The sequence below is a fragment of the Culex pipiens genome, chromosome 2 (assembly GCF_016801865.2).
Source record: "Culex pipiens pallens isolate TS chromosome 2, TS_CPP_V2, whole genome shotgun sequence".
Taxonomy (NCBI): domain Eukaryota; kingdom Metazoa; phylum Arthropoda; class Insecta; order Diptera; family Culicidae; genus Culex; species Culex pipiens.
This window is the reverse complement of record NC_068938.1, coordinates 133,132,366-133,145,358: the sequence shown is the minus strand read 5'-3', so window position 1 is coordinate 133,145,358 and position 12,993 is coordinate 133,132,366. Positions and strand designations below refer to the sequence as shown.

Sequence of the window (12,993 nt, the reverse complement as noted above, 5' to 3'; positions counted from 1 at the left end):
CCGACCCCAGGCACAGCTTGCTTCGATCCTCGGATTGGGCAAATCATTGTTAGTTTAAAATGATAAAACTTTTGTAAATGTAAAGAACGTTTTTTCGGCATGAATCATTTTGATCGAATCGGTGAACCTTGGTGGATAAAAGTACAACTTGTGCGGAGAAAACTTGTAGCACAAATTACATTTTTTTCCTTTGAATTGCTGCATACGTGACTTGAAATTTAAATTTTACCTTTCTGGAATTAGAAGAAGAAAAAAACCACTTGTCTGTGGCATCCCTAATCAATCCCAGCCTGGAAGGGATATCTGCTCCCACAGCACTGGTAACCCGACTATGGCGAAGCCCACAGCGCAGATATCGCCAAAGCAGGTGCGATAAGGATTTATAGCAGGTACCGCGATGATTCTTCGCGTCTCGACTCCTCATTGTGGATTAGGACTTTGAATTTGGTGGACGTTTGTCGTTCGTTTTCTCTTGCAGAAGCCAAACTCTGTGAACGCGAAAACAGTTTTTTTTTTCAAATTGTCATGTGCGTCAACCGCCAACGGCAATAAAAGTTTGTGTTAAGCAGAGTTGAGTGTTTTAAATCTTGGCACGTGTTTCACAGGAAAATCAATTATAGTGGCGGGAGCAGCAACAAAAGTACAGAAGTTTATCGGGGTGTAGATGAGTGATTGTGAGTCGACGGTATCGATTAACTGATAAGAGCTTTGTTTTTGCGAGCTAAGCCAGACGAATGCGACAATGTTCTAAAGACGCTCAGCTGAGCTAAGTCCGAGGGCTGAACGAGTGAACGAGCGTGAAAAGGCACGATGCGCCAGGACTTGAACAGCAGGTCGACGGCGGAGTCAAGTTCGGTGGCGCGTGGTTCGTCCATTCAAAATAGAAGAATTGATAAGGATTTGAGCTGAGATAACTCTCAACGGACGGAACGGGAAGTGATTAGGTCATACGGCTTAGTCCGCCATGACAGGGGCTGGTGGGGGTGGGGCGAAGCTACCGTTGACTGTGTTTATCACCCTGATTGGGTTAAGCTTCCTGCAATTGTTTTTGGTGCTAAGTTTGAGTTCCGACCTCGGTGGGGCCGCCCAGGGCACGGTCAGTGAAGATGTGGCGAACGTCAGACAAAAGCTGTCAGCTCTACTGGGGCTGCCACCGGTGTCCAACGAGTATCCACTTAAGGCACAACTTCCGGTGGACCATAACCAGCAGCTGCGGTTCAAAGCCGCGGTGAACGCACTTCGACCCTTGGTTCGAACCAACGACGAACAGCTGTTGGAAGCAATACGGGATGAAATCATCAAGGCTAAAATTACCTCAGCATCGAGTCCAGACGAAGCCGACCCGGAATGCATTCTAGGACGAGCTCATCATTACCTAGCTCACTGGTTGAACGTCAACGGATCGATCAACACGGCCAACACAGGTGAGTACGTCTGAAGATATCGAACTTCAGGTGGGCCACTTGGCGTCTAAATGTGAAATAATTGGCGGAGGAGGAGATTAAAACCAGCTTATCGAGACCATTGTTTCTTTTTTTTCAACCTCTGCAAGGATTTTGTTTGTGTAAATATGTCAGCACTTTTGGTAGGAATAATCTGGTTTCTATCGGAAAAGGCTATCGCGAATAGCAGATTTAATGCACTGAAAGGTCTTCCACAAGTAATGGTTCCCTGACCTTCCACTTTAAAAAAAAAAAAAAACGAAACTATTGGCACTACGCCCCCCGGGGCATGGCCTTCCTCTAACGTGGGATTTCTGCTCCAGCGCCTCTGACGAGACAGGAGAAACCGGGACCGACGTTTTACTTTACCATCCGATAGAAGCTCAGTGGATAAGGCGGGAATCGAACCCGCGTCTCATATCATCATCGGGATCGGCAGCCGAAGCCGCTACCCCTGCGCCACGAGACCCATCCACTTTTTTTATCATCATCATATTTATCATACAGTCATCCTTCATATTCGGAACAGTTTACAGATCGGCCAATAATGCTCAAAAAATCATGGCAATTCGTTAAGTAAACATAATGACTCGCTTTTACCTTCATATGAAAGCTTTTCTTGTGATCTTTCGATTGATTTTTACGTTTTATATCAAGTTTTCAAAGAAAAACATTGACCCTTGAAACCCACAAATTCAAAACACTTTTTCTTACGGATGTAAACAAACTTTGAGCAGTTCTCTCAGATTTCGTGTTTGGATTTTTTTGTATTATTTAATCCGGCTGAAACTTTTTTGGTGCCTTCGGTATTCCCAAAGAAGCCATTTTGCATCATTAGTTTTTCCATATCAATTCCCATACAAATTTGGCAGCTGTCCATACAAAAACGATGTATGAAAATTCAAAAATCTATGTCTTTTGAAGAAAGTTTTTGATCGATTTGGTGTCTTCGGCAAAGTTGTAGGTATGGATAAGGACTACACTGAAAAAAATGATACACGGTTAAAAATTGTGATTTTTAGTTTAACTTTTTGTCACTAAAACTTGATTTGCAGAAACACACTATTTTTATTTTTTTTATTTTTTGATATGTTTTTGGGGACATAAAATGCCAACTTTTTAGAAATTTCCAGGTTGTGCAAAAAATCTTTGACCGAGTTATGAATTTTCGAATCAATAATCAAATTTCGAATTCCTGGGAAATTTTAAAATTTCCCGGGAAACGGGAAATAATTTTATTTCGGGAAATCCCGGGAATTTCCGAGATTTTTTTCCCAAGACGGGAAATTGGACGCTCTACATGCAAAGGTTTAAAAAGCAGTAAAATTGATGTTTTCTAAGTCTCACCCAAACAACCCACCATTTTCTAACGTCGATATCTCAGCAACAAATGGTCCGATTAACAATACTAAAATATAAATATGAAACATTCGTGAATTCGGGCCAAACATTCAATATTACGCCTTTTTGAAATGTTAGTCTTGATTAAAAAAAATAAAAATATGTTTTCGAAAAGATCGGAAAATTGTTTCATATTTTAACATTGAAAATTGGACCATTAGTTGCTGAGATATCGACGTTAGAAAATGGTGGGTTGTTTGAGTGAGACTTAGAAAACATCAATTTTACTGCTTTTTAATCCTTTGCATGGCAATATCTCAGCAACTAAAGGTCGTATCAACAAAGTTCAAAAAAGCAAAATATAGAGAATTTTCTCAGCCTTTCAAAAATATTTTTTCAGAAGTGGGCAAACATGTGCACTAATTTAAAAAAAAATGGAAAACTGCGACTATTTTCAAAAACCTAAAAATGGCTATAACTTGAAAACGGTGCACTTTATGAGCATGGTTGACTGCCAATGAGCTGCTACTCCGTTATTGACCGTTATTGGTAGATGATATGACCAGGAAGTGAAACATAATCGTTGCCTTTCGAGCTTCGACGCTATGAGAAGGACGTAATTAGGGGGACAGGGGGTAATATGCACCCCCTAAGGGAAAACTGTGATTTCTCATCCATAACAGCATTTCTGTGAAAGAATTTCGTTAGATGTTCATAAATAACTATTATTTAACGTCATCCAAGTGAAAAAAGTCTTTGAAAACCTCAAAATTGTTTAAAAATAGCAGATTTCTAAAAATATTTTTGATTCATTTCAAACAACCATGCGGGGCAATATGCACCGCAACATTGGGGCAAAATGCACTACAACAACGGGGCAAAATGCACCACAACATGGGGCAAAATGCACCGGCTAAAAGCAGTTTTCACTAGTCACCACTAGATGACACCGCTGTTTTTACAAAGGTGCTTCACAGCGGTGCATTTTGCCCCGACCACGCTTTTTGCAGAAAATTTATTAAAAATGCATTTTTTGATGTTTTTGGACTCATCTATCTACAAAATGATGAAGATTATGGCAAAACAAATATGCCTCAACACTTACAATAACAATAAATGCTTTTTATATTGTTCAAAAATCATAATGAATGTTCAATGAAAATTAGATGAAAACACAACAATTTAAAGTTTTGCAAATAACTTAAGCTGTTTTTAAACCACGATGCTCAATTTTTTCCAGCATGGTTTAGCAGTGTTAAGCTTACAATTTCTATGATTTTTTCCCCGGAAAATTCTTCCAAATACCGAGAAAAGCAGGGGGTGCATTTTGCCCCGGGGGTGCATATTACCCCCTCTCCCCCTATATACTCAATCCCGTAATTTTTTAACTTCTTACCGTCGGCGTGCCATCCGGGCCACGATGCTAAGGGAAGGGCTTTCTAAACTATATGAAATTTTTAGCAACGTATTATTCGTTATCATGTAAACCTCAAATAGTGCTGATACAACTAACTGTTTCAATCGATTTCATGAAATTCTTCGCGCACGACTGCAACAAACTTCACCACGAGTTTACCCAGTTCGGACCGCGAACAACCAGCTCAACAACAGAGAGACAATATATACCCGACGGCGCGAAGCCTTCTATCAATAAATTCAAGAATCTTCTAGAAAGTCGTGGATTCTCGCGCGTCGATTCGCCAACAGATCTCTCCCACGAACACCTCACGACTGAGGGCCCACCTCCAAGGCCACGACGCGACACATTTTTCAATAAATACCAGAATCTTCTAGCACTTTCTCGCGGAATCTCACGCGTCGATTCGCCGAAAACGGTGCACTTTATGAAAATTCCACTAAAGTACTTTTTGATTGCAAATTTGATTTAACATCGAAAAATGAAGTTAAAACATTTTTGCGACCAATATTTTGATTTTTTTTTAAATCAGATTTTTTGCACAACCTGGAAATTTCTGAAAAGTTGGCATTTTATGTCCCCTAAAACATATAAAAAAAATAGTGTGTTTTTGCAAATCAGGTATTAGTGACAAAAAGTTAAACTAAAAACCACCAAATTTTTTACGATGCAACGGCTTCGAGATATAGACATGTTTAAATCACAACATACAAAAATATTTAAATATTTAAATAGCATACGCCCTTCTCAAATGTTATTTTCGAGTACAATTGGCTCCATATACACAAAAATGGCTTATATAGGCCCCGGACAACAGTGTCTAAAAAGTTTCATTGAAATCGGAGAGGGTCGGGCACAAAAGTACCAGAAAAATACCCGATTTGAGCTGGAATTGCTCTTTTATGTCAAAAAGAGCCCCGCACAGCAACCAAGGAAGCTGTTGTCTTCTTATTCCAAAAATGTCAAACTTACGGACCCAATCCTGCAATAACGGGATTGTAAAATTAATCAAATTTTGTGGACAGTACTTTAGGGGATGAATAAATAGTAGTTTTTACAACAAGTTGCAAAAAGAAGATTTTTTCAGCACGTGTCGTACATTTATCCAACGAGGTTCACCGAGTTTCACTTTTCAGCATTTGTTTTGAAATGTGTTTCTATTCGATTCTATTATTTTTACTAGATAAAAGTAGGCTGTTTCGTCACGCGAGAATGACAGGAAAAGTAAGTAGTTTCACGACGGAATTGCAAAAACAATATTTCGATAGTACTTGTAGTTGTGAAGATACTAAAATGTCTGTAACAAAAATCTGGGTGTCAAAGCTCTGGTTGATGTGCACCGTTAAACATCCACTTAAAATCCTTTGCGGTCGTACAAAGGGTCATTGTACTCAGAAAATTAAGCTTTATCGTTGTGAACAATAATATCAGCAATTATGTGGTCAAATCTAATTTAAGGACATTGTAGTCTTACTCATGTCCTATCAAATGACATAGGAATTTTGAAGAAATATTAGTTTTTATATGAAAATGACAATGTTATTTTTGCCTTTTATGCATAACTTAACAAGGAAGCGACCATAACTGAAGCCATTTTGATGGCAGAAATCTTCCAGCAGACACACGTTTCCCCCAGAAACGAGCCTTATTAGTTGAGACTAAGATTTCTGAGAGCCATGTTATCATTGTTCCTCCAAATGGATTTTTAACAAGGATAAGTAACTACATATTTCTTTGTTATCACAGCACTACGAGGAAAATACCTGGATCTGTCGAACAACGTGATTCTCAATCTGTACAACCATATCAAACCGTTTTTAAGGGTCACCGACAATAAGGTTTGTAGTTTAGATGATCTTTTGGCATAGCAACTAAATTCACTTCTTGTGTTTCAGAAACTTGTCTACCTCTCCATGGCAAACAGTGGCATCAACAGCATTCCCTCATTCGAGCTGACCTTAGTCAATGAAACTTTGGCTTACTTTTCCCTTATGGGCAATACACTAACTTCGTGTAAGAAACAGATTACCAACAACTCAACAGATAATACCAACCTTGATGTCTTTCCACCCCCAGCATTCGCCCTTCCTGAGCTGAAGAATCTTCTCGTGCTGGACGTTCGCCGTTGCAACCTTTTCTATCTCCCAAACAACGCATTCGCCAACACTCCAAACCTGGAAAAGCTGTTCCTTGCTCACAACTCGTTGATCAAACTGCGTTCAACGCACTTTACCGGTCTCTTCAAGCTTCGCCACCTGGATCTGTCGTACATCACGCAGTACCGGTACTCCAGCCTGTCCGGCTATGGCGAACAGGATCCGTACACCTCGCTGACCGAGGGATTAGAGCTCGAGGACAGCTTGTTTGATGGGCTGGGAAACTTGAGCTTTTTGGACTTGTCGCACACGAAGCTGTTGACGAGCAGTGCCAGGGCGTTCCAGCATCTGACGGTGAAGCAGCTGAGCTTGTGCTACACGGGGATTCCGATTTTGGTGGGTACGATGATGCGAGGGACGCTGCAGGTGCTGGATATTTCCGGGAATCCGGGGATTGCTTCGGCTATTCATCACGATAAAACAGACGCCAGAGGGTTCAATGGCAATTTGGAGATTTTGGTTTGCGAGAACTCGACCGTGAAGCACTTGAGCTGGCTCAGTGGGATGACCAACTTGAGAGTGCTGATGCTTGCTTCGAACAATATCAATCAGCTGACGAATAATTCGTTTGCCAGCATGGCTAATCTGGAGATTCTGGATTTGAGCAGTAATCACATTAGCAATTGGCACCAGCGGGTTTTTGAAGCGAACCCAAACATTTACATACTGGACCTGTCCGATAACAACATCAACGTACTGACGAACGAAATGCTGTACGACTTTGCAAATGTTCAGTTTCTGGCGATTGGTCAGAACAACTTCGTTTGCCACTGCCTTTGGCGAGAATTCATAGAATTGGCCGCGAAAAACGCACAGAGCATAACTTGCCTGCTGAACAGCATCCTGAACCAACTCTCGGATCCATCCAAGGCACAAGATGATGAGGACGAAAATGCCGCCAATTCGAGTGAAACAACAACGATCAAATCATTACCCGACAGAGATTTCTCACTCATCGAGAGAATACCAATCACGGAGGAACCCCCGCTGGAAATGCTGGAAGTCTCCACCAACGAGTACAACGTTCTGTTCCGTGTGGTTCACAGCTACGTTTCAACGATTTACGACAGCAGTGAAAAGTTCCTGACCTCGATGGAGAAGTACAACCTGGGCAGGGCACCCCTTCGAGTTTACCGCAAAATGGTCGAAGCACGGGTCAATGCACGCTTCCGATCGAACATCTGTAGCGAAGAGCCGGCCTCGCCAACCGATCCGTCCACCACGACTACGATCGCCGCCGAAGAAGACGTCAACCCGCTGAACGGACTAAAGATCCAAATCATAGACTTTGACGAAGATCACTACAAGTGCATAGATCTGGACGATTCCGAGTTCTACCTGTTTGAGCAGGAACGGTGCACCTTCGACAGATCCTTGCTACCCAGCCTCAATCTGCCCACCTACAACGGCACAACGGCCAACATTATTAAATTTACCCTAATATTCTTCGGCTTTGCACTTATCGCCTTTATCATCTATATCTCCAAGTGGGACCACGTCAAGTACTTTTGCATTATCGTCCGGAATGCAACCATCTTGAGTATGATGAAGCACAAAAACGAATCGATGCTGAACGGACGGAAGGAAAGCCTTACGTCGGTGGTTAGCGGGGGCTACATGTACGATGTGTTTGTGAGCTACTCGGAGCAGGATCGGCAGTGGGTGCTGGACGAGCTGCTGCCGAACATGGAAAAGACCGAGGACATTAACGTGTGTTTGCACGAGCGGGACTTTGAGGTGAGTCGCTTTTTTTTACTCGGCAGATTACGAGTGATGGTCTATTAATACTAGAGCGTTATAAAATCCCACATTTTTTTTTTAACAAGTTTGTCGAGAAAAAGGTTATTTATTAAATTTGTGGGTGGTTGATGCCCTCCTCATTATTTTTTTTTTTTTTGTAAAATAAAATGGCAGATTACAGTTATTCTCTGAATTATACTTTAAGCTAATGATAGTCAGGTTGTCAGATCTTCAAATTTCAAACTCAAACCGGTGTTGACAATTCAGCAATGGGTTGTTGGACGATATTTGAGCACGTGGTTTCATGTTTTTGATAGCTGTCGTGGAGGTATTAGACAATGACAAACAAACTCGCACGTTTTGACAGTTTGGCCTGAAAAAGTTCGATTTTGATGGATGGTCATAGTCTTATATTTCCTTCTGTCGTTCCAATTAGGGGATTAGAATTCGCTCATTCGATTGTAGTTCCATTCGAATTAGCGAGGCCGCTCTGTATTTGGTTAAAAAGAACTACTTTTCCTAGAGCAGTTATCTACGGAATAGATATTTTTTTCTTTAATTTTATTTTTTGTATTTTTTAATCCGGCTGAAACGTTTTTGGTGCCTTCGGTATGCCAAAAGAAGCCATTTTGCATCCATTAGTTCGTTCATATAATTTTCCATACAAATTTGGCAGCTGTCCATACAAAAATGATATGTGATAATTCAAAAATCTGTATCTTTTGAAGGAATTTTTTGATCGATTTGTTGTCTTCGGCAAAATTGTAGGTATGGATATGGACTACACAGTAAAAAAATTGTGATTTTTAATTTCACTTTTTGTCACAAAAACTTGATTTGCAAAAAAACACTATTTTTATTTTTTTTATATATGTTTTAGAGGACTCCCAACTTTTCAGAAATTTCCAGAATGGGAAAAAAATCTTTGACCGAGTTATAATTTTTTGAATCAATACAGATTTAAAAAAAAATCGAAATATTGATCGCAAAATTTTTCAACTTGAGTTTTCGATGAAAAATCGAATTTGCAATCAAAAAGTTCTTTAGTGATTTTTTGATAAAGTGCACCGTTTTCAAGTTAAATCCATTTTAAGGTAACTTTTTTGAAATTTTTTTCAGTTTTTCATTTTTAAAATTAGTGCCCAAACTTTGATTTTTTTTTTGAAACACTGAGAAAATTCTCTACAAATTCAAAAAAATATTTTCAAAAATTTAAAATCAAGACTAAAAAAATATAAAAATTTTAATAACAAGCCATAGTCTTCACATTTAAATGAAAAAAGTGTTTTAAAATGCATTTTACACTAGTTCAGTTGTTTTGCAATCATTAGTTTTCAAAAAATCTAAGATCTGACAAAAACAAAAATTGTATCGAAAAAAAAGATTTGGCATCGAAAATTTTCAAAAAATCTTAAGATTTTTTAATAAACCCAAACATGTTAAAACTGATTTTAAACGCAGGAGAAAAAAAACGAAGTTGACTTTATAGCTGTCGGCCACCATTGCTAGTACCAACCACTAGTGTTCTTCCTTTTATCTACAAGGACTTCGCCGCCCTGGGCTCCTAAGTGTATGAAAGTATGGCACGGAGCGACGGCGCCGAATACCCATATTTACACAAAGAATTTTAGAGCGCCCGCCGCGGGATTCGAACCGGCGACCTCTGGATTGTGAGTCCAGTGCGCGGTCCGATTGATCCACACGGGCGGGACGGAGAACGCAGGAGAATGTATTTTAATTTGATTTCAGTTGATTGCACTAGAATTTTCATTGAAATTTTGAAGTTTATTGTAAAAATTTTTCGGGCCAATTTTGAAGGGGGGGGGGGGGGGGGTGACAAAAACTTTTAAAAATATTTGTACAAGCCTTATCACAAATTCACTAAAGTACTTTTTGATTGCAAATTCGATTTTCAAAAAATGAAGTTGAAAATTTTTTGCGACCAATATTTTGATTTTTGGAAAAAATCTGTATTGATTCAAAAAATCATAACTCGGTCAAAGATTTTTTGCCCATTCTGGAAATTTCTGAAAAGTTGGCATTTGATGTCCTCTAAAACATATTAAAAAAAATAATAAAAATAGCATTTTTTTGCAAATCAAAATCACCACATTTTTTTACTGTGTATCATTTTTTTCAGTGTAGTCCATAACCATACCTACAACTTTGCCGAAGACACCAAATCGATCAAAAAATTCCTTCAAAAGATACAGAATTTTGAATTTTCACATATCATTTTTGTATGGACAGCTGCCAAATTTGTATGGAAAAGTATATTGACAAACGAATGATGCAAAATGGCTTCTTTGGGCATACCGAAGGCACCAAAAAAGTTTCAACCGGATTCAAAAATACAAAAAAAAATCGAATGACCGAAATTTCAGAGAATTGGTCCCTAGTCTTCCTATTTTTAATATCAAATAAGAGTTCTGCAACCCCGTTTTAGTTAAATTTGAATATTGAATGGTTGATTACCATACCATGATCAAATGCAATTTTTCAGTATTTCATGACCACCATTTCGGCCGCCATCTTGGATTTCAAAGTTCTAAATCACTTTAGAATAGTTTAGGGGCTATACTAAAGTTTGACAATGAAAATTAAGACAAAGAAAAAAATGACTCTAGTAAAGTTGACAGAATAGTTGCATTTGGTATTCTATTGATTTTGATTCCCCATCCGATGGAAGGTTGGAGCAGATGGGAATCGAACCCATGATCTTCCGCTTACGAAGCGGACAGGTTTGCCATTCGGCCAAGCCTGCTGCCAGCATGTAAAAAATATAAAAATCAAAATTTTGTCAAACCAAAATCTCTTTTTAAGTCACTTGCCAGATCCTTTGTGGATAATATTTTAAATTAGACGCAATTTAAACTAGTTTTCGGCTTTATTCATTTGGTGAAAAAAATAAGAACAACCACAAAAACAAAAAATAAGAAGAATTTTTTTTCCTAAATGAGAGGATAATCGTGACTTTTTGCCTTCCTCACCTCACTGAGGCAAGGCTATAAAATCACTCGAAAAATGAGCTTCTTAAATACACCTCCTAGATATACCTTCACGTATACCTATCGACTCAGAATCAAATTCTGAACAAATGTCTGTGGGGATGTGTGTAGACATGATTTTTTTTTCCACACGATTATCTCAGAACTGACTGAACCGATTTTGGCCGGATCCGTCTTATTCTGTTCGTTTTGGGGTCCCCTAAGACCCTATTAAATTTTATTCTGTTTAGTTAGGTATTTAAAAAGTTATGCCAAGAAAAAGATTTTTGTAGATACAAAAAGGGTGATTTTTTGCCTAACCTCAAAAGACCGGGTCTTTTTGTTTACGTGTGAGAGTCGCGCCAGATTCAAAACGCCCGGTTGCCACATTGCTTCAAATGAGAGTCTGCATGTTTTCTGGAAAAGTCTGTATCAGGTATATATTTTTTTTCATAAACTTATTTTCATTATTACTTTGTAAATGTGAGGAAGGCACCACCACCTAATGGTGGATTAAGAAACGTTTTTCTAAATGCAAAATTAGTGTTTGTGAGTTTTGAAATCAGCCAAATGAGCTAAGCCATTGGATTTCAAGTACCTACAATAAGGAAACAAAAAAAAAACACATCATAGTGATTGCAAACTGATGAATTGGCTTTAGGCATTGACGCTAAAATTTAAAAATGATTATAGTTTAGTATTGAAAATATGACCATTAATTGCTAAAACATCTGAAATTTAAAAATAAATGCTTGTTGGGTAACACCTAGAAATTCTAAAAATAATGTTTTTTTCACTCAGGTTGGCGTCAGTATCCTGGAAAACATAATCCATTCCATGGACAAATCCCGAACCCTCCTACTAGTCATATCGGAGGCCTTCCTGCTCAGCCACTGGTGCCAGTTTGAGATGCATCTCGCCCAGCACAGGTTCAACACCTCAAACCCATCTTCCCAAATCAATTCATACTTACACGATCTTCTCTCCTCACCAGACTCCTGGAAACTCGCCGCGACCAGCTGATTCTGGTGCTGCTGGAGGAAATTCCTCGCTCGAAGCGCCCCAAAACGCTTCACTACCTGATGAAAACAAACACGTACATCGTTTGGCCACGCCCGGAGCCGGAAGTCAAGCCCTCAGCCAAGAGTAAACGTGCCGACGCGAAGAAGATTGCCACGCGGAAAGAGAAGAGCGCCCAGGCGCTGGTCGAGGAGCGGCGGCTGTTTTGGAAGCGACTACGGAAGGCGATCACCGGCGATGTCGTCTGGGAACCGGACATTGGAGGGGGTGGTGGAAGTGAGGGTGGTGGTGGTGGTGTTAGTAGTAAGGTTAAAGTTCCTCCCGAGAGTTCGTGCTGAAGGTGTAATGTAAATAGAGTTTAATAAATCCGCTTTCAAGGCAATAAACTGTGATATGAAGAGTTTGTGTTTTGTTCTTCTGATGTTTTGTTGTTTTTAGGTGAGAAATGAAATTCTGTTTGTTTTGCTTCCGTTTTTTCATTTCCTTTTTATATAAATATCTTCTTTTTATGTAATATATCATTTTATAATATTTTTTTATAATATATAATAACAATTTTCTGGTTTTCTCTGATTTGAATGTGAATTTAAAAGTTTTGTGGCTGTAGTCAAAACGAGTTTTCCTCAACTAATACAAAGGTGTTTGTGTGGTTGTGTTGTTTTTACGTTCTAAGGGGATGCAGTTTTTCTTCTGCGGAATTTCTGTTCCCTTTGCCTTGAAGCAGTAGTTAAAGTGAAGTTGTCAGCCGGAATAAGAGCAATAATAATCCGCCAAATGAAAAACGAAAAACAAAAACTTCTATTAAGTATACTAGGAGTGTGTTACAATTGAACAATGATTAACCGAAGGCAATCCGTTCCTCCCCACGAAGGTTCTGTGGTCAAACGGAT

The 12,993-nt window shown here is 39.2% G+C and overlaps 1 protein-coding gene across 1 annotated transcript; it reads left to right on the top strand.

The window, feature by feature from the left end:
- Window positions 1-528: 528 nt before the first annotated feature.
- On the top strand, window positions 529-12,829 carry LOC120424420 (toll-like receptor 8). The gene is made up of 6 exons (XM_039588534.2): window positions 529-1,424; window positions 5,947-6,038; window positions 6,096-6,213; window positions 6,277-8,093; window positions 11,885-12,012; window positions 12,078-12,829. Exons 1-6 carry the CDS (start codon window positions 965-967, stop codon window positions 12,439-12,441), a joined length of 2,979 nt encoding a protein of 992 aa, XP_039444468.1. The 5' UTR covers window positions 529-964; the 3' UTR covers window positions 12,442-12,829.
- Window positions 12,830-12,993: the final 164 nt, after the last annotated feature.